The sequence below is a fragment of the Dasypus novemcinctus genome, chromosome 10 (genome assembly GCF_030445035.2).
Source record: "Dasypus novemcinctus isolate mDasNov1 chromosome 10, mDasNov1.1.hap2, whole genome shotgun sequence".
Lineage (NCBI taxonomy): Eukaryota > Metazoa > Chordata > Mammalia > Cingulata > Dasypodidae > Dasypus > Dasypus novemcinctus.
In genome coordinates, this window is record NC_080682.1 from 71,316,714 (window position 1) to 71,336,811 (window position 20,098).

The 20,098-nt window shown below is 38.4% G+C and overlaps 1 protein-coding gene across 2 annotated transcripts in view; it reads right to left on the reverse strand.

Moving 5' to 3' along the window:
• The window catches only part of ANO5 (anoctamin 5), a 154,703-nt gene extending 135,338 nt beyond the window's left edge, over positions 1–19,365 (reverse strand). The window contains exon 1 of one of the 2 annotated variants that reach the window (XM_058305639.2): positions 18,527–19,365. In XM_058305639.2, the coding sequence (XP_058161622.1) occupies positions 18,527–19,337 (811 nt within the window). In that variant the 5' untranslated portion in view covers positions 19,338–19,365. The remainder of the gene's footprint in view (positions 1–18,526) is intronic. The other variant, XM_058305641.2, reaches the window with a different exon arrangement.
• Positions 19,366–20,098: the final 733 nt, after the last annotated feature.

The following is a 20,098-nucleotide window of genomic DNA, read 5'->3' on the forward strand; positions in this document are numbered from 1 at the left end:
GGATCTACATGCAGAAAACTACAAAACAATGCTAAAAGAAATTTTAAAAGACCTAAACAAATGGAAAGATACTCCCTATTTATGGATTGGAAGACTAAATATCATGAAGATGTCAATCCTACCCAAACTGATTTATAGATTCAATGAAATACCAATCAAAATTCCAACAACCTACTTTACACTAAATGAAAAGGCAATTACCAAATTCATATGGAAGAGAAAGTGCACCTGAATAGCCAAAAGCATTCTAAAAATAGAGAGTAACATGGGAGGAATTTCTCTGCCTGACCTTGTAACATATTTCAAAGTTACAGTGGTCAAAACAGCATGGTACTGGCATAAAGATAGACATGTCAATCAGTGGAATTGAACTGAGAGTCCAGAAATAAACCCTCATCTCTATGGCCAACTAGTTTTTGACAAACCTACCAAGTCCATATGAATGGGACAAAACAGTCTCTTCAACAGATGGTTCTGGAAGAACTGGATATCTATAACCAGAAGAATGAAAGAGGACTCCTATCTCATTCCCTATACAAGAGTCAACTGAAAATGGACCAAAGACCTAAATAGAAAAGCCAGGACCATAAAACTACTAGAAGAAAATGTAGGGAAATATCTTCAAGAACCTTGTAGCAGGTGGTGTTTTCCTGACCTTATACCCAAAGCATGTGCTAAAAAAGGAAAAAAATAGATAAATGAGACCTCCTCAAATTAAACAATTTTCCTTAATGCATTAGGGAAATGCAAATCAAAACTACAATGAGCTATCATTTCACAACTATCAGAATGGCCATTATTAAAAAGACAGAGAACTACAAGTGTTAAAGAGGATGTGCAGAGATAGGAACACTTATTCACTGTTGTTGGGAATGCAAAATGGTACAGTCACTGTGGAGGACTGTTTGGCAGTTCCTAAAGAAGTTGAATATAGACTTACACGTGACCCTGCACCATGACTACTGGTATATATTCAAAGGAACTGAGAACAGTGACACGAACAAACACCTGCACACTGATGTTCACAGTGGCATTATTCATGATTGCCAAAAGTTGGAAACAACCTAGGTGTCCGTCAACTGATGGATGGATAAACAAACTGTGGTGTATTCACATAATGGAATATTATGCACTTGTAAGAAGAAATGAAATTGTTAAGCTTATGACAAATGGATGAACCTGAAGGACATTACGTTGAGCGAAGCAAGCAAAACACTAAAGGACAAATACTGTAGATTGCGGTACTATGAACCACATATATTGTGTAACATATTGTATGATTTAAAAAAAACTTATAAGTATCTAGTACATATAATTTTAAAATGTACATTTTAATCTTTTAAAAATCTTGGAGAAAATAATAAAACATAGTTACCACAGCAAGAGTCATCTACCATAAGTATAATTTTAGCAAGTGCTAGTAAATATTCTGAAAAATATAGAAAACATAAACCTAACCTTATTTAGTTTATTCAAAATTCATGTCACAAACAATACTAAGTATATGTTAAATAAAATTAATTATACATAGTTTTAATACAGCAATTCTTCCTCATGGACAATGCAAATCACTCAGTTATTCTCCTTACTCATTAAATCCATTGTATTCACGAATCTATACTTGACATAATTTCCACCATTGCAAGTTAGTTGGGCAAAAAGGTCCAAATTTTCTATGGAGAAGTATTTTGGTTTTTATGTGTTCATTTGTTAAAGCAAGGCTAATACAGAAATAAATACTGGTTTTGTAAGAAATATATATTTTTTAAATTATGTTATTTTAGAAATGCAAATGCATGGTTCATTTTAAAAATGCATTATTTTAAAAAACAAATGCAGGAGTCATTGTTGATACTGGCTTTTAGCCTTTGTCCGATTAGCAAAACTCCTTAATACTTAACTGAAAACAACCTACTTCTCCAGCCTCAACTAGCCTCCAACTAGGAAGGGAACTTCCTAGTTCCCTTAAGACTAGCCCATTTGTCTTTTTTCAGTTCCTTATACCTTTTCTTTCAGCTTCATGGACCTTTTCACTATAGCCTCTGTGCATATTTTTCCATCTGTAAAGAATGTTCTTCCTTTCTCCCTTTACCTGAGTAACTACTTACAGATTTCAAAGGAAGCCTTCTCACCAACTTGAATAGTTCAAATTGTCTTATGTATTTATTTCATGTCACTTGTCAGAGTTTTTATTTTACATGAATATGTGTGCTTTTTGATAAAGATTTTTCTCCCAATGACTGTAAATTGCTAAGAGGTGTGGACAAAACCTGATTTTGTTCTCTTGGCACAATGCCTGGCAAACGAACGTTTGCTTGATTATTATGTATTAAGTAGGGGGAAGTGGCTCAACTGATAGAGCATCCATCTACCATATGGAGGGCCCAGGGTTCGATACCCAGGGCCTCCTGAACCATGTGGTAAGCTGGCCCACACACAGTGTTACTGTGCACAATGAGTGCCGTGCCACGCAGGGGTGCCCCCACGTGGGGTGCCCCACGTGCAAGAAGTGCGCCCCGCAAGGAGAGTTGCCCCTTGTGAAAAAAGTGCAGCCCACCCAGGAGTGGCGCCACACACATGGAGAGCTGATGCAGCAAGATGACACAACAAAAAAGAGGCACAGTTTCCCAGTGCCCCTGGATAATGCAAGTGGACGCAGAAGAACACACAGTGAATGGACAGTGAGAGCAGACAATGGGGGGAAAGGGAAGAGAAATAAATAAATTAAATCTGTAAAAAAAAAAGTATTAAGTAGATGAATGAGCAAGCCAGCAAGGGAATAGAAGTAGGTCTACCACCGTTGGTCCTACTAAGCCAACATATGTTGAGACTGTGTCATGTGTCAGGCATTGGGCTAAGTGCTTACTACAGATTTTCTCACAGGTAATTAAACTTAGTTGTGTGGCTTTTGGCAAGTTATTTAACCTTTCCAGGAGTCAAGCTTATAGTATATAACATGAGGTTGCTAACTAGAGCAGGAATCTCTAATTCAAATATTCAAAGGGGCCATGAAAATAATGGAACTGCAAAGCATAAATTGAGTAAATGTTGAGATTAGGGTGAAACATGATAGTGGTTACTCAGTTCTTGGGGACCATCCCAGGCAAGAATACGAGCCCAGCCTCAACAGAACTTCTACTGATTTGTTTTTAATGTAAAATAATCCAATTTTTAATTTTTGGTTTATTTTTTTTTAATACCAAGAAGGTCCAAACAAATATCTTTGTGCTATATTCAGCTGGCAAGCAATAGTTTGTAATCGCTGGACAAAAAGTTTCCTAAGGTTTCAACCAACTCTGACTCTTTGTAATTTACTCCCTAACAATTAGACTACCCTGGCTTTGGTAGGGAAGTTTTTATAGCTCAATATTTCTAAAAGTTTCAAATAACAGGTAGCTTTGGATGTAACTTCTCAGAGGCCCCTGAGACAATGTCCTTGTCAAGCCATATGTGCTCTTAACAAAAATGGCACTTAAAGAATACCCCCTAATTTACATAAGAAGAGCTCTGATGAAAAAAGGAACTGATTCTTGATCAAGGCAAGGTGAATTAAGCTTATTAGGCTCACAGATAAGACAATTTAATTTCACTTTTTCACAATCTACTGAAAAAAAGGACATGTGGGTTTTCTATTACTCCTACACTATTCCCTGATGAAGCTACTGGAAACAACTAAACTTTGAATGACTTTAATGAGTATTCCTAATTAAAGAAAGAGGAGGGGAGGTTATGACAATAACAACATACAGAACTGCATGCCACAGGGTCAAGCAAAAGGCAAACTGAGTAGAAAGATAGTTATAAAGTATTTTTCCAGTTAGTACAATACCTTGTATTGACTGGCTTTAACTTAGTGAGACTGCAACATCATCTCTAAGGGAAAAAATATCCTAACTTATAGTCTTTGCTGTGTATCTTTGTCAGAACACCCTTAACAAAATATCATCATTCTGTTTCTCTTGTGACACAGAACACCAGAATAGCAGCATAAAACTAAGATCTAAAAGCAGTGATTCATAAAACCTGCAATGTTAAACACTGGCCTTTTTAGAACTCATTTTTCTTTCTCTACCAGAATCATGTTCAGCTGGTAGTCATCAAATGGAAAAGAAAATGGATATGTCCATTTTCTTTCAAAAATGTGAAGGAAATGCTCCATTGTCTTCTTTCTTCCGGTGTGACTTTAAAAAAGTCCAAAGCATGTTTTAATTGCATACTTAAGAAAAAATTCTTCCTATCATCTATAAGGTTTATATAAAAATTTTTATTTAAGCCATTAGACTTGGTAATCTTAAAAAAAAATCTCTGAAAGTACAATTTCTGTAAATAATACAACAATTACAATAAACAGCTCAACTTTCAGAAAGGTGATATGGTCATCTTTGAAAGATTCACCTATAGATGTAGACATGGGGTGAAGTAAAGAATAGTAAATATGGTAATTTAAAATCCCAAACATGTCTTCTTTGATTAAAAATGGACATTATTTTTTTATCAAAACACTCTCTGGAATATTCCCTTCCTTACTCTTTGAAAAATTTCACCTTCACATTATATACATTGAATTATATGTTTTTCTTAACATAAAACACATAATTTAAGCCAAATATAATTAAATTCAACAAAATCTATTTCAGTAAAAGAGTATGGATCTCTCAGATGCTCACTCTCAAGATGACAAAGAAAAGAAAGATGAATGGTGGTGCCAAAAAAGGGCCACAGCTGTATGCAGTCAATCTTCCCATATAAACTGTGCCCACTGCCTACCCAAGGATAAGGTCCTTAAAGAGTTCATTTGAAACATAATAGAGGCTGCAGCTGGCAGAGGCATTTCCAAAGTGAGTATCTTCAAGAGTTTTTTCAACACTTATGTGCTTCCTAATCGGTATGTGAAAGTACATTACTGCACGAGATGTGCCATTCGGTGCACGGCAGTCAGAAACCGTCCTTGTGAAACCTGGAAGAATCGAACATCCCCACCTTGATGGAGACCTATGGCTACCGCCTCACAACCTCCACCAGTGCTCATGCAAGGAGCTGAGTCCTTGAGGAATGTAAAGAACTAGTCTGTGGAAGAAAATAAAATGGAAATTAAGCTGTGAAAAAAAGTATAGAGAGCTATAACAGGTTTATGTATTGGAAAACTCATAGTATATAGCTATAAATGCTCCAACAATTATCTGTTTACTTAATTAAATTCCAGTCAAAATACAAAAAGTTTTTAGGAATGAATGTGACGTAAAAAAATGATTCTAAAATTTATAAGGAAATGCGAAAAGCCTACACATTCATATAGATGAAGAATAATGTTAGAAGAAAGAACACAGAAACAGATCCTAACATATATGGTGCCTTGACAAAGGTGTCAATGTAGACCACTGGCAATAGATTAAATTAGGCAATAAAATATTCTGAGACAATTAGGTATTTATTTAAAAGAAAAAAAATAAAAGGAAATTGGACCAACTACCACATGCCACAAACAAAAGCAACTGCAGGTGGCCCACAGATCTATACATAAATGATAAAACAGTAAAACAAAAGAGATCAGAGGACTATAGAGTAGAAAAAGATGTCTATCTAAAAAGGACAAAAAATGCTAACATAAAGGAAAGATGACAAAGTCGCCAAAATAATAAAATAATTTAAAAAATAAAAATTAAGAACATTTCATCAAAAGACAACATGAATAGTGTAAAGGCAACCCACAGAGCTAGAAAACATATCTGTTACATATTTAACCAACAAAGGACTCAATCTCAATATGTTCAGAACTCCTAGGGAAGTGGATTTGGCCCAATGGATAGGGCATCTGCATACCACATGGGAGGTCCGCAGATCAAACCTGGTGCCTCCTTGACCTGTGTGGAGCTGGTCCATGCTCAGTGCTGATGTGTGCAAGGAGTGCCATGGCATGCAGGGGTGTCCCCCGTGCAGGGGAACCCCACGCGCATGGAGTACGCCCATAAAGAGAGCCGCCCAGTACGAAAGAAAGTGCAGCCTGCCCAAGAATGGTGCCGCACATATGGAGAGCTGACACAACAAGATGACACAACAAAAAGAAAAACAGATTCCCGGGGCCGCTGATAAGGATAGAAGTTGTCACAGAAGAACACCCAGTAAATGGACACAGAGAGCAGATAACTGCCGGCGGGGGGGGGAGTAAATAAAAAATGAATGTTTTAAAAAAAGAACTGCTAGAACCCAGAAAGGAAATGAAACTGTTTTTTAGTGGGCAAAAGAATTTTGATATATATTTAACAAAAAGAGAAAACCCAAACTATCAACAAATTTATTAAAAGGTAATTAAACTGATTATTCATGGGAAATGCAAACAAAACCACAAGACATCACTTAGCACCAGTCAGTGGGGACACATATTTAAAATCTTACAATACTAAGTGTTAGAAAGAATGTGAACAACAGTAACTCCCCTACTTTACTGGTGGGAGTTTAAAGAAGTACATACTGTTTGCAAAGCTATTTAGCACAGTGGTAGTTTGAAGTTTTTTTGGACCCCAGAAAATTATGTTCTTAAATAAATCCATTCCTATGGTTATAAACCTATTTTAGGTAGGACCTGTTGAGTAGATCACTTCGGTTAAGGGCTTTGATTAGATTACTAAAGTAGGGTGTGACCCAGGGTAGACCTTAATCCTCTTACTGGCCCTCCTTTATAAACAAGAAGCCACAAAGACAAAGAGAAAAGCCCATATACAGGAAACTCTTTTATTTTTTAGTGTAACATTTTTTTTTGTGATGTATATATCTTAAAAAAAATACAATTTACAAAACTGATGTGGTGGGGCATGGGGAGTGGGTTATATGGGAACCTCTTATGCTTTTTGTTTTTTTTAATGTTTTTTAATGTAACATTCCTTGTGATCTATTAATTTAAAAATTTTTTTTAAAAATTATAAGACCTGTATTAAAATACATAAATAAAATTAAAATTTGAATTAAAAAAAAAAAAGAGAAAAGCCCAGAAGCTGACGGAGAAAAAGTTCTAAGAGGAGAAAGAAAAAGACAGAAGAGCACAGAGCTAATATCAACAGAACCCAAGGGAGAGGAAGTCAGAAGCTGAAAGCAATGGAGCCCAGAGGAGAAAGGAGAGATCAGCAGATGCCTCCAGGTACAAATCTTCAGGGGGAAGGCATCACTTAATGACACCTTGAATTGGACATTTTCTTGGCCTCAAAACTTTAAGGTTTTAGACTAATAAATCCTCATTGTAAAATCCAACCCCTTTCTGGTATATTGCCTTGGCAGTCTTTAGCAAACTAAAAGCAGTATCTACTAAAATTAGTCATACAACATACACACTCTGTTGTTCAGCAATGCAAAATCTGTACTGAAAATTCTCAGTGGTGTTTGCCAACCATTATTCAGGTCAAATTATTTTCATAATGATATTAATACATTATTTGTCTTTTGCACTATGTTGACATTTGCATTGATAATGATAAGAAAGCAGTGGATAAAATGGCTAATGCCTGCTTAACACAAATAAAAGTAGTGGCACCAACCTGTATTAATAATCATTGTAATCTTTCCCATCATACAACCATAGTAAAAAAAAAAAAAGTTTAATGTAAAAATGTCCTTATTGAAATAGTAAAAAATACTAATTTTACTAACTCTTCACACTGAAGAAATGGGAAATATACCCAAAACACTTCTGCTTCTTGCTTATCTTAAGAAAAGGTGTTGGGGGGTGTAAAGGAAAGCAGAATGTTTTATCGTGATTTTTGCTTCAGTGACTTTGGGACAAATTAAAAGTCCTAAACTCTAGGGAAAAAAAAAAAAAAAAGAAAAAGGAAAGGTACTTTGAGTTGTGAGGCAAACTAGACAATATTTTTTTTACATAATACCATTTTAATTGAAAGTATGCCTAACACATATATGGTTATTTAGACTTGGGCATTGGCAGATATTTTCTCAAAAATGAATGAAGTAAATCTGATAATTCATAAAAAACAACTGACAGTGTTTATTGTGAATGATAAAAATTGAGTTTCAAACCAAAGTTAGAATTTTGGAAATCTTATATCTACAACCATATGCTTTAACAGGTTCCCAAAGACTCTTCTAATGAGATTGTTGGTGATATTAACAAATGTGATTAATATTCTATAATGAAATGTGTCAAGTTTTGGAAGATTTGCATAACTCAGGGAACTAATATTTTCCAAATTACCAAGGTAAACTGCACAAAATCATGCTTGGGTAAAAAATCCATTTCAAGTGCAAAACAGGTCAATAGATGAGAATGCAGCAGGGAATAAAAGGATTACTGAAATGGTTTCAAGGTATATTTCAATTATCTTTTAAGATTGCAATTATCTTTTAAGAACCTGCCATTAGTAGAATTTTGGTGCAGTATCAGAGAAGAATATCCACAATTATTGAAAAGTTCTTTAAAATAAATTCCCCCTTTCAACTATGTATCTGTGAGAGGCCAGTGTTTCTTGATATACTTCAATAAAAACAGTATGTCATAACAGACTGAATGTAAAAGCTAATATGAGAACGTTTATCTTCTACCATACAAAAAAAGATTAAAGAGGTTTGCAAAAAAGAAGACACTACTACCCCAAGAGTAAATCTGTTTTGTTTTAAATAATATATTTGTTTTAATAAAAATATATCATTAATATTACGATATTATGGGCTTATTATTTTAAATTAATTAATAACTACTTTTAAATTTTGTTTTAACTTTTTTTTTTTTAAAGATTTATTTATTTTTATTTAATTCCCTCCCCCTCCCCCGGTTGTCTGTTCTGTGTGTGAATTTGCTGCGTCTTGTTTCTTTGTCTGCTTCTGTTGTGGTCAGCTGCACAGGAAGTGTGGGCGGCGCCATTCCTGGGCAGGCTGCGCTTTCTTTCGGGCTGGGTGGCTCTCCTCACGGGCGCACTCATTGCACATTGTATGGGGCTCCCCTACGCGAGACACCCCTGCGTGGCACGGCACTCTCTGCGCGCACCAGCACTGCGCATGGGCCAGCTCCACACAGGTCAAAGAGGCCCAGGGTTTGAACCGTGAACCTCCCATGTGGTAGACGGATGCCCTAACCACTGGGCCAACTCTGTTTCCCTGTTTTAACTTTTAATATATGGTAAACTGAATAAATATAACTCAGTTAAACAAAAGTTCTTTGAGGTTCCAAATAATTTCTTTTTTTACAGGTAGCTCATTTAATCTTTTTTTTTATCAGAGAAATTGTAGGCTTACAGAAAAATCATGCAGAAAATACAAAGTTCCCATATTTCCCCCCACATTATTAACACCCTTGGATTAGTGTGCCACATTTATTACAACTGATGAATATTATTTTAATTGTACTATGAATTATAGTCCATGGTTTACTTTAGGTTTCACTATTGTGTTGTACAGTCCTATGATTTTTTTGTTTTTAATATTTATTCTAGTAATATATATAACCTGAAATTTCTCCCTTTTAACCACACTCAGTAATTCTTGAGTTCTTGAGGAACCCTGAAACAAAAATGTTTGAGAAGTGTTATCTAAGGTATAAACCCGATAGAAATGTATGCATAAGAGAACTATAAGACTGTATAAGAATGTGCATAGCAATATTTTTGGGAATAGCTAGAATTCAGAAAATGTCTCAACTATCAGAAATAGTGGAACAGATAAATACATGTGATGAAACCATATCACATATTTTATTTAGCAACAAAAATGAGTGAAATACAATTACATGCAACAACATGGATGAATCTCAAAAGGATAATGTTGAACAAAAAACCCAGGTAGAAAGTGTAATATTCTAATACCATATAGTTCAATATGCAAAACCAAAGCATATATTATTTAGGAGTGAATACTTAATGATTGAGATTGCTAAGTGATAATTCAATGGGTTTCTCATGTTTCTGTACACCTTGTGAGTGACTGACTGTCCTTTGTTCTGGACTGTCTTTTCAAGGAAAATGGTATAGTGAACAGCCTTGGAAGATAGAAATAGTCTTTCCCTCCAGAGCAAACGGCATATTTGCTGACAGTCTTAGAAGACAGGGGTAGTGTGCCTCTCCTGAGCAAAGTCAAAATTACTGACCAGTATAAATGATTCAGCTTCCTAAGCTCAGAGTTGTTCTCCATATTGAAATCCATTACATGCACAGATGTTATGTAGCGCTCTCTGCACTTACCTGGGACAACTAGGACTCAGGGAACTGGTACCAAAAATGCTAATACTCTGGCTCCTGTTATTGCTGTAAGTAGTAAACTGTCCTTCATCTCTGATTTAGATCTCTCATGTCTTCAACTAGTATCCGTAAAACCATAAAAGATTAATTTTTAAATTTGCAGATAAGGTGAACAGATCTTTCATAGTTCTTAACAGCGATCATCAATATAAAAATGAAAATGATGACAATTAATAACATGTGTTGACTCTTCAATGGTAAGGAACTTAAAATCTTGTGAAGGAGACTAGAAAACTATTGTGACACTATGAAGAAACAAACAGGCTTTTTATTAATATGATATAATCTATTCTATTATTAATTTTCAAAACTTTTGTAAATAATTTGGAACAAATTCAGAGTACAAGAAGAGAGTTGAAATAGTTCCTTTTGTTTTTTGATCTTTATGTTACAGGATCTGCTCTAAAAATGTTGATAGTTACTTTAAGTCAAGTGTGAAAATTAACAAATGATGCTATATGACTTAACTTTCTGAGTATATAAAACATAATAAGATGAAAATATTGGTAAAAATCTTTCAAAAATATAGAACACCAAACAGTACTATTATCAAATTGCCTTTCTCGTGAATAATACTGCCTAGATGTACAGCTCAAAACTCTACAATGTTCTGATCATCTCTCACTGCATTTATGAATGAAATGGAGAACAATCTACCAATTCTTATAATAACTAGATATGGAATAGGATTCTAAGGAAAAGATACTTTGGCCTTTGTTTTCATTTTCTTGGCTGCTCAAGCAAATACCATGAAATGGATCAGGTTAAATACTGGGAATTTATTAGCTCCTGGTTTTGAGGTCAGAAAAATGTCCAAATCAAGGCATCATCAATGTGCTTTCTTCCTGAAGACTATGGCATTCTGGGGTTGGCTGCTGCCAATCCTTTGCCCTTAGGCACATTGTAGTGTGTTCTGATCTCTCCTTTCTCTTCTGGCTTCTGATGATGCTCAGCTTCTGGCTGTTCCTTCTGTGGCTTTTTCCTTTGCGTTTTGTTCTGCTTAAAAAAGACTCCAGTAATAGGAATAAGACCCATTTTGATTAAGGTGGGTCATACCTTAACTAAGGTGGGTCACACCTTAACTGAAGTAACCTCATCAGAAGGTCCTACTTACAATGTGTTCATACCCACAGGAATGGATTAGGTTTAAGAATAAGTTTTTCTGGAGTACCTACTGCTCCAAACCATCACACACCACTCTCTCACCAAAAAGATATGTTCTTTCCACATACAAAATACATTCATTCCACCACAACATCCCAGATGCCTTAAGTCATTTCAGAAGCAATGCTAAGTATGAAGTCTAATCACAATCAGTTATGGGTGTGGTCTCTTTTGGGACACATTCCCCTCTGTCTGTGGACCTGAAACACCTAGAAAACAAGTTATCCGCTTCTACTATATAATAGAGGAACAGTCATGGGACAGACATTCCCATCCCAATAGGGAGAAATAAGAAGGTCCCAAACAAATCTGAAAACAACAGGGAAAACCCCATTAGATTTTCAGACCTGAGAATTATCTAAGAATTTGCCCTCTGGGCCTGATGGACTAGCAAGAGCACTGGGGTGAAGGCTCCACCCTCTAGATAACCAGGATAGCTTAGCAGCCAGTCTCTCCAAGCACTGAGGTGGTGGCCAGGCTCTCTGCAAACCCCAAGATGCAGGCCTTACCCTCTACCAGCATTAGGGTGGCAGCCAGGCTATTTGCAAAGACTGGAGCACAAGTGCCACCATCTCCAAGTGGCGGGGAGGAGGAGGTGGCAGCATTCTTCCAGAACAAGCTGGAGGAGGGCCCGTCCTCTCCAAGTGCTAGGGCAGACTCAGTTTTTCACACGCATAGGTGGGTCTGCTCTCTTGGCCCAAGGAGATCTCTTCTATCTAGACCTCAGCTTCTAAGGTTCTGCCCTTGAAGTTATTCTTCCTTCAGTCTGTCCCTTCTCTGCCTCTGTCAGACCAAGCAGACCGCAGTTCCACTCATACAAATCTCTCAAAAAAAAAAAACTTGTCAGTTTTATGTGTAATTCACAGGGCTCCAAACCATCTGACAGAAGACCTTTCAACAGAGCCTTTCTGCATAGATGGCATTTCCAGTCCTGACTTCCTCCAAAATATTTTACTAGTTCCATGTTCAGTTACAACCTAACATGGAACCCTATTCTCTGGGGACTCCTACTTTTCCAGCCTTTACCTATTACCCAATTCTAAACCCATTTCCACATTTTTGGTATCTGCAATAGTAGCATCCCAGTTTCCTGGAATCAAAATCTGTTTTAGTTTCCTTGGCTGCTCAAGCAAATACTATAAAAAAGGATGGCTTAAACAACAGCAAATTAATGGCTCATGGTTTTGAGGCCAGCAAAAGTCCAAATTAAGGCATCATCAAGGTGGTGCTTTCTCCTCAAAGACATTCTGGCACTCTGGGGCTGGCCACCAGTGATCCTTGATCCTTGCGTCCTCTGTCAGATGGCAATGCAATTGGTAGCCTCTCCATTCTCTCCCACATTCAGTTGAATTTCAGCTTCTTACTTCCTGTGCCTTTCTGTCTGCCTGAATTTTATTCTACTTTTAAAAGACGACAGTAATAGGATTAAGACCCATCCTGACTGAGGTGGGTCCCAACTTAACTGAATGAAACTTATCAAAACGTCCTACTTACAACTGGTTCATACCCACAAGAAAGGATTAAGTTTAAGAACATGTCTTTCTGATTTACACATAGCTCTAAACCACTGGACCCCTCAAAGTATGGTACTTGAACACTGAATTAAGGAAACTTTTATTTTCTTGAGGGCAAAAATAATCACTATTATTCAAAGCAATGCATCAAACAAAATAGACCTCCAAGCACAGATCAAACAAGTATAAACCTTAAGCGAACATTATATTTTATAATTCTATTTCTCAGAAGAGAAAGCTGTAAAATAGCAAGTACCAACATTTCCTTCTCCAATTATTTTTGCTCCATTTAACATAAAGGAACTGGCTGAGAACATATTTTCAAATTCCTATCAAAACTTGATGCAATGTGTTTATTCCAGAATGTGGAAAAGGGACAATACAGATCCTCCAGATTACCTCCTATTCTTACTAGTCCCCAATTATACTTATCCCTTTTCATTTACTGTTTCTTTTACCTAGAACAAATAACTGTTTTCTTCCCTGGCTAACTCTAGTTACTTTTCAAATTGTCAGTTTAAACATCCATCTCCCAAAAAACTCACCTGAAACCCCTCATCTGTCTCTTGGAATGCTTCCTCTCCCACATACTATCTGCTTTTTCTCTCACACACACAAGCAGATGCTCATGCATGCCACAGAATCAGTCACACTTGCATACTCACTACATAGTAAAAGTTTTAACAATGATGCATAATCACTAGATCTCTGTCAAAGCAGTGAGTGGCCTAACAAAGAGACAGGATTTGAAGCCAACAATTCTAAGTCAACCTCTTGTTATTCCTCCAGCTTCCTCCAAAATGAATAGAAATGTTCTGACTATACTCTTTCTGCAGCAAAGAGACCAGAAATAAGAAGGGTTTGGTACCAATCATGTGAAGAATCATCAAATTTGAGCTAAAAGTACAAGCCAGCCTGTAGCCGTTTGATATTGTTTATGAATTCCAAAATAGATATTAGATTATGTTTGAAAACTGGTCTGTCCTCTGGGCATATTATATTGTATTGGACTCAGGGGTTTCACTTTCACTTGCTTAAGTAATGATTTAGGCTTTGATTGGGCGCCACTCAGGAAGATGTTGAATCACCGCCCAGTTGGTAGGAGGGGACTCAAAGAGAAAATGACATGATAGAAGAGAAAGCTAGAGTTTTGAGCTGGAACCCTGGGAAGTAAGTACACAGGAGAAGAACAAGAGGAATAGAGATGGCTCCATAAACACGGCAGAAGCCCTGGGAAGAGCTCAAAGTCTACAGTTGACCTTGTAGAGAGAACAAAGCAGCTGAGCTGGGAGAGAAATGAATCCCAGGAGAAAAACAAGACTTCTTGCAGCTTATAGCTGATATTGGAAGAAGCTGGGACTATGGAGCCTTAAGAGGAAGAGGAAGGCTGGAATCTTGCAGGCATTGGCAGTCATCTTGCTCCAACACATGACAACGTACTTTGGTGAAGGAAAGAACTTCTGCTTTAAGGCCTGGTAACTGTAAGCTTCTACCCCAAATAAATATCCTTTATAAAAGCCAAGAGATTTCTGGTATTTGCATTAAAACCCCTTTGGCTGACTAATACACAGCCCAAAGATTGAACTTTGCGTTTCTTCTGAAAGCAGATTACTAAGAATACATACTCCAGCAGGTCCAGAATACAAAAATAGCCCTTGTATTTACCAAAGTCCTCTCAGTTTACACTCCTAAATATAGCATAAAATAAAATATATGCAACCAAATATCCATAGTACTAAAGGATAGCTGATTTGACTTAATGCAGAATTTAATGTGGTTGTAAAGATGAATGTAATCCTTGACATACATACATTCAACTATTAAACTATAAGCATTTTTATACCCCTAATCTGCCTTTACTGATGCTAAATCTACCATAATTCAGCTAAAGAATGAATATTTCAAATCACAACTTCCTTACAAAGTCTACTAGTCAATAGCACAATTTCAGCAACACTAACATATTTTATTAGCAGAGTTTGCTTAAGTAAATATATTTAAATGTTCTGTTACAGTTTATTCTTAGAATTTCTTTTTAAAAATTACTAGATAGTGGGAAAATAACCAACTGGAGATCACTGATTGCTTATGTATCCAATTGTAAAGAAAACAGACTCAAGGAATATTTAAGAAATCCTTGTCTGTTAAATATTAACATAATTAAATATTATTAAAATATTAATATAATTAAACATTATATCTAAATGGCAAAATATTGCCACTCTCTCTGTAAAGAAATCCTCCTTACCCAATGTAAATCAATTGTTTGACTTTCTTATATCTAATAATCAAAGGTTATTGAGAAATACACTATATATAGGACAGAGGTATACTTGTATCCAGTAAATTTACTCTAAGAAATCTGCATAAATAAAACTAGCCTCTAAATTTGATGCTATGGAACCTAGTATTTTTCAGCCTTCTTCAGTCAATACTTTGTTTTCCAAGCTATGTCATTTAATCAGGAGGAAACACGTACATCTGGAAGTGAGCTTCCAGAATCCATTGGATTGTCTATGTTAAAAACACATGTTTATAATGATGTACTTTTCCTACAACACTAGTAATAACAGAGGTCTCAATAAGGAGCATGAAACCAACCCAGAAAAACAAGTGACATATTAAGAAACATTTAGAAATCAAAAGCCACCTGAGTGGTTTGGATTATCCTGCTCCTCAGGTCCTTCTCTCACCAATGCCAACCCCTCTACTGCCTTTGTTCTGGATCTGTATACAAATCTTAAGGCAGGCATTTGGGCAGCATGCAGGCTCTGTAGGCTCTGTAAACAAATCTTAAGGAAGGCATTTGGGCAGCATGCAGGCATCAGGCCCAATCATCGAATATATGGTATTCCTCATCAACATTCTTTTTTTCCCACCTCCACCCAAATCACAGAGGCACAGATTCAATCACAAGAGGGAGTGTAAAGAAATTACAAAAGCCTTTTCCAAGAAAAAAGGAAAACAGAAAAATCACTTCGGGAAAAGTTCTAAAACCTTCCTGGGATGAACTCAAGCTGCAATATGACCTCATGCCAAAGTGATACTAAATTAAGTATAAATTCTAGTAAGTAAAATGATCCTGAGGCTAAATTAGATCATACTTCTAATATCTGAAGGAGGATAATGGTCAATCTCTGAAACATTATATTGATTTTTTTCTTCATTATACATACAGTATTACATACTCCACATTTTCTCCCTACTCTTCCTTCAATGAGGAATATATTTGTTTCTTTTCACAGCTTTACTTCTAAATAACTGATTTAAGGAAGTATTGTTTTAGATGAAAAAAAAAAGCATATCTATTTATATCTTAGAATTAATGAATTTACAATGGAGAGTAACTCTCAGCAAAGGAAACAATTGAACAAGCTGTGTAAAGAGACTTGCAATTTTCTACTTCTAAAAATAATTTGATTTCTTTTGTACCATTGAAAACCACCCATTTTCCCTAACAAGTAAATTTATTGCATCATTTAGCAGAACCAGTAATCCAAGCTTAAAATTTTCAGTAGCTTCACTTTATTTTCTTCTATTCTTAAACTATTTCTGATCTTTAAAAAAGGGGGTGTGTGTGCTTCAAGAGGTGTACCAAGAAGATGGAAAGAGAGCTCACAGAAGAGGAGAAAATAATTGCAAATCATGTAGTTAATAAGGGACTTGTATCCAGAATATATAAAGAACTCTTACAATGCAATAATAAAAAGACAACCCAATTTTAAAAACTGGGCACAGGATTTGAACAGACATTTCTCCAAAGCTAATACACAAATAACCAAAAAGCAGATGAACAGATGTCATCATTAGCCCTTAGGGAAATGCAAATCAAAACTATAATGATGGGAAGCAGACTTGGCCCAATGGATAGAGCATCCCCCTACCACATGGGAGGTCCGCAGTTCACACCCCGGGCCTCCTTGACCCGTGTGGAGCTGGCCCATGCGCAGAGCTGATGCGGGCAAGGAGTACACTGGCATGCAAGAGTGTCCCCGCGTAGGGGAGCCCCACGCACAAGGAGTGCGCCCCATAAGGAGAGCTGCCCAGTGCGAAAGAAAGTGCAGCCTGCCCAAGAATGGCTCCACACACACGGAGAGCTGACACAAGAAGATGATGCAACAAAAAGAAACACAGATTCCCAGTGCCGCTGATAAGGATAGAAGAGGTCACAGAAGAACACACAGCGAATGGATACAGAGAGCAGACAACTGGGGGAGGTGGGGAGGGAAAAAAGAAAAAAAACTACTATGACATATCACTTCACACCCACAAAGATGGCTATAATAAAAAAGAGAATAACAAGCTAGTGAGGATGTGGAGAAATTGGAACCCTTATACATTCCTGTATGAAAGTAAAATATTGCAGCCACTTGGAAAACAGTTTGACAATTTCCTAAAATGTTAAACATAGAGTTACCATATGACCCAGCAATACCACTCCTAGGAATACACCCTAGAGAACTGAAAACATGTCCACACAAACACTTGTACATGAATGTTCATAGAAGCATAGTTCATAGTAGCCAAAAATGAAAACAACCCAAATATCCATTAAATGATGTAGTATATCCATACAATGGAGTATTATTTGGCAATAAAAAGGAATGATGTAATGAAACATGCTACAATTTGGATAAACCTCAAAAATTATGTTAATAGAAAGAGGCAGTCATAAAAGACCACATGTTGTACCACATATTGTATGATTTCATTCATATGAGATATCCAGAATAGGGAAATCTATGTAATTAAATGAGTGGCTGCCTAGGGCTGGGACTGGGGAGCTAGGAGGGTGACTTAGTTTTTTATTTGAGGTGATGAAAATTTTTTAAATTAGATTATGATGACGGTTGTAAAATTCTGTAAATACACTAAAAATCGTTGAACTGTAAGCTTTAAACGGGTGAAATTTTATGCAATGTAAATTATATCTCAAAGTTGTCTGAAAAAACGGAGGGGAGGATGCTATGCTCAGACCTTTCATCATTTAAAAAAGTAGTTTCCATGTTTGGATTTACTGTTAAGACAAAGTAAATACAGTGTCACTAAAGGAACTTAAGTCCTGGAGACAGCAGCAGAAAACTACTAGGAATATGTGTTTACTTAACAGATTCCAAGTTAGTAAGCCTGGGCAAAGGCCTTAGTAAACAATGGCCAAATATTTCTCATCAATGAAAGATTTTGAAACAGTAACATTCCCAAGTCCATAGGAATCTACACGTGGGGAGCTGTCTTGTACTCTAAGCAGAGGCTCTCTTTGGGAGATCCTTCCTTTACAGTGCTGAGCGCAGCCCACTTGCCCAAGCACCCATCTCCTCTCGGCTAAGCCGCGCACAGGGAACCAAGGGAGGTGGTCCCCGGAACTGCAGGGGGTGCAGGACCCAGACCCAGGGAGCGCTGGAGTAGCCGAGGATGGAAGATTGACACCCAGCCTCCCGCCCGGGGGAAGGACTGTCCGTTCCGCTGTCCCTGCCTCGCGCTGGGCGCGCCCGGCCCGGAACATCCCTGGGACCTGGGCCTAGGGCCGTCAACGTCCCCCAGGGTCCCTGCAGCTGGGGTGGCGGAGTTCACGCGCGCAGGCCCTTCCTACTCCCTCCAGGCTCTGTCTGCTCTTACCTTCTAACTCCACCATTTCGAAGACATTCGGGTCGCCCATCTTAGCCAGCTCGTTAACGGCACTCATGCGCGAAGAGACGGCAGAGGATGCCAGCCGCGGTAACAAAGAATTACTTTCGGTAAGAAATCTGACCGCTGGCCGCCAGAGCTGCTCCCCCGGTGCCGGGCCGTCCAAGCTTTGGCTCTCCTCTGTGCGATTCTCGTCTTCCTCCTCGAAGTCCACCGGCCTTTGCCTCTTCAGCCCCTTGTTCTTTCTCTTCAGCTTGTGAAGCCTCACCAGGTTCTCCGCGCCCTTGAGTCTCAGTTTCACTCCCCTCTCCCGGTAGCGCTCCTGGGATTTCTCCCAGTACTTCTCCCGATACTTGTTCAGGTACCGGAGCGGCTGCAGGTCGCCCTGCCTCCTCACCTCGCTGGGCCTCACCTGCTGCCTCTCTTTCCTCCTCTTTCCGTCTTCTCTCCGCCTCTTTCCCCGCCTCCGGGCCTCAGAGCCCGCCTGCGCCCCACCCTCGGGAACCGCCATCTCCTGGTCCTGCGGCTCCGCGCCCGCCGGCTCCTCTCTACCCCACAAGCCGGAGCCGCCTGGCCTCGGCTCTGCCGCGCTACCCCCCTCCTCGGACCCCGCCAGCTCCTGGGCCTCTGGGACAGTCCATTCCCTTCTCAACTGGCTCGCCAGGTCCCAATCCACCACGTCGGCCCCTGTCCGGGGGTCCTCGTTCACCGGATCCGTCGTCCCCCATCTCTCCGGATCCTCCCCCGATCCCCGCCGACTGGTCCACTGCCCCCATGGCCACCTGTCCTGGTCCTCGGCCATCCGCCTGGCCCTTTGCCCACCTCGGTTCGCACCCGGGACAACTCCCCCGGCTCGGGAGTTACTTTTTGTCGGGTGAAGAAAGTTCCCCTTCCTTAAAGGGACCCCTACTTAAATCTGGCGGGTGACTTTTGTCTCCAAGATTCCTGCGGCCCCCTCCATCCTGCTTCTGGCGCGTGGGGATCATCTTTTCATTTTGTGGGGTCTCCTTCCCTGACGCCAAACCTAAAGTCCGTCTTCCACAGTTGGGGGAAGGTAATCTATTGTGGCCTTAGTACGAATTCAATCTCTGACACTTAAAAGTTGGATGTAAGCTTTAGTTGCTTCATCTTTAAAAGGAGAATAATAGTACCCACTTCCTAGGGGTGTTGTGAGGAACACACTGTTCAAATGCTTGGCACGTGAGGTATTAAAAATGTAACTGATATTAAAATTAAGCCAAATTACATTGAGCCCTGCACCACCTCCCAGGATCACTTCGTGTTCTGAGAGCTTCAGTCACAGAGTGGGGAGTCCCACTCCTCACAGGCCACACTGAATTAGCTCTGTGTTTTTGAGAAACTTAACTGCCAGTTTGCAATAATTGGGGAAAATAAAAGGAATTATTGTCTAAAAGAAGAGGAAAAAAAAAAAAACCAGGTGAACTAAAGTTGAGGTAAAGGTCTGAGCTGAGAAAGCCTTAAGAGAGGAGAGGAAGTGTTTATGAATATGGGGCAGGGATGGGATGCTTTGAGAATAAGATAGTGATTAAGGAAGACAACCCG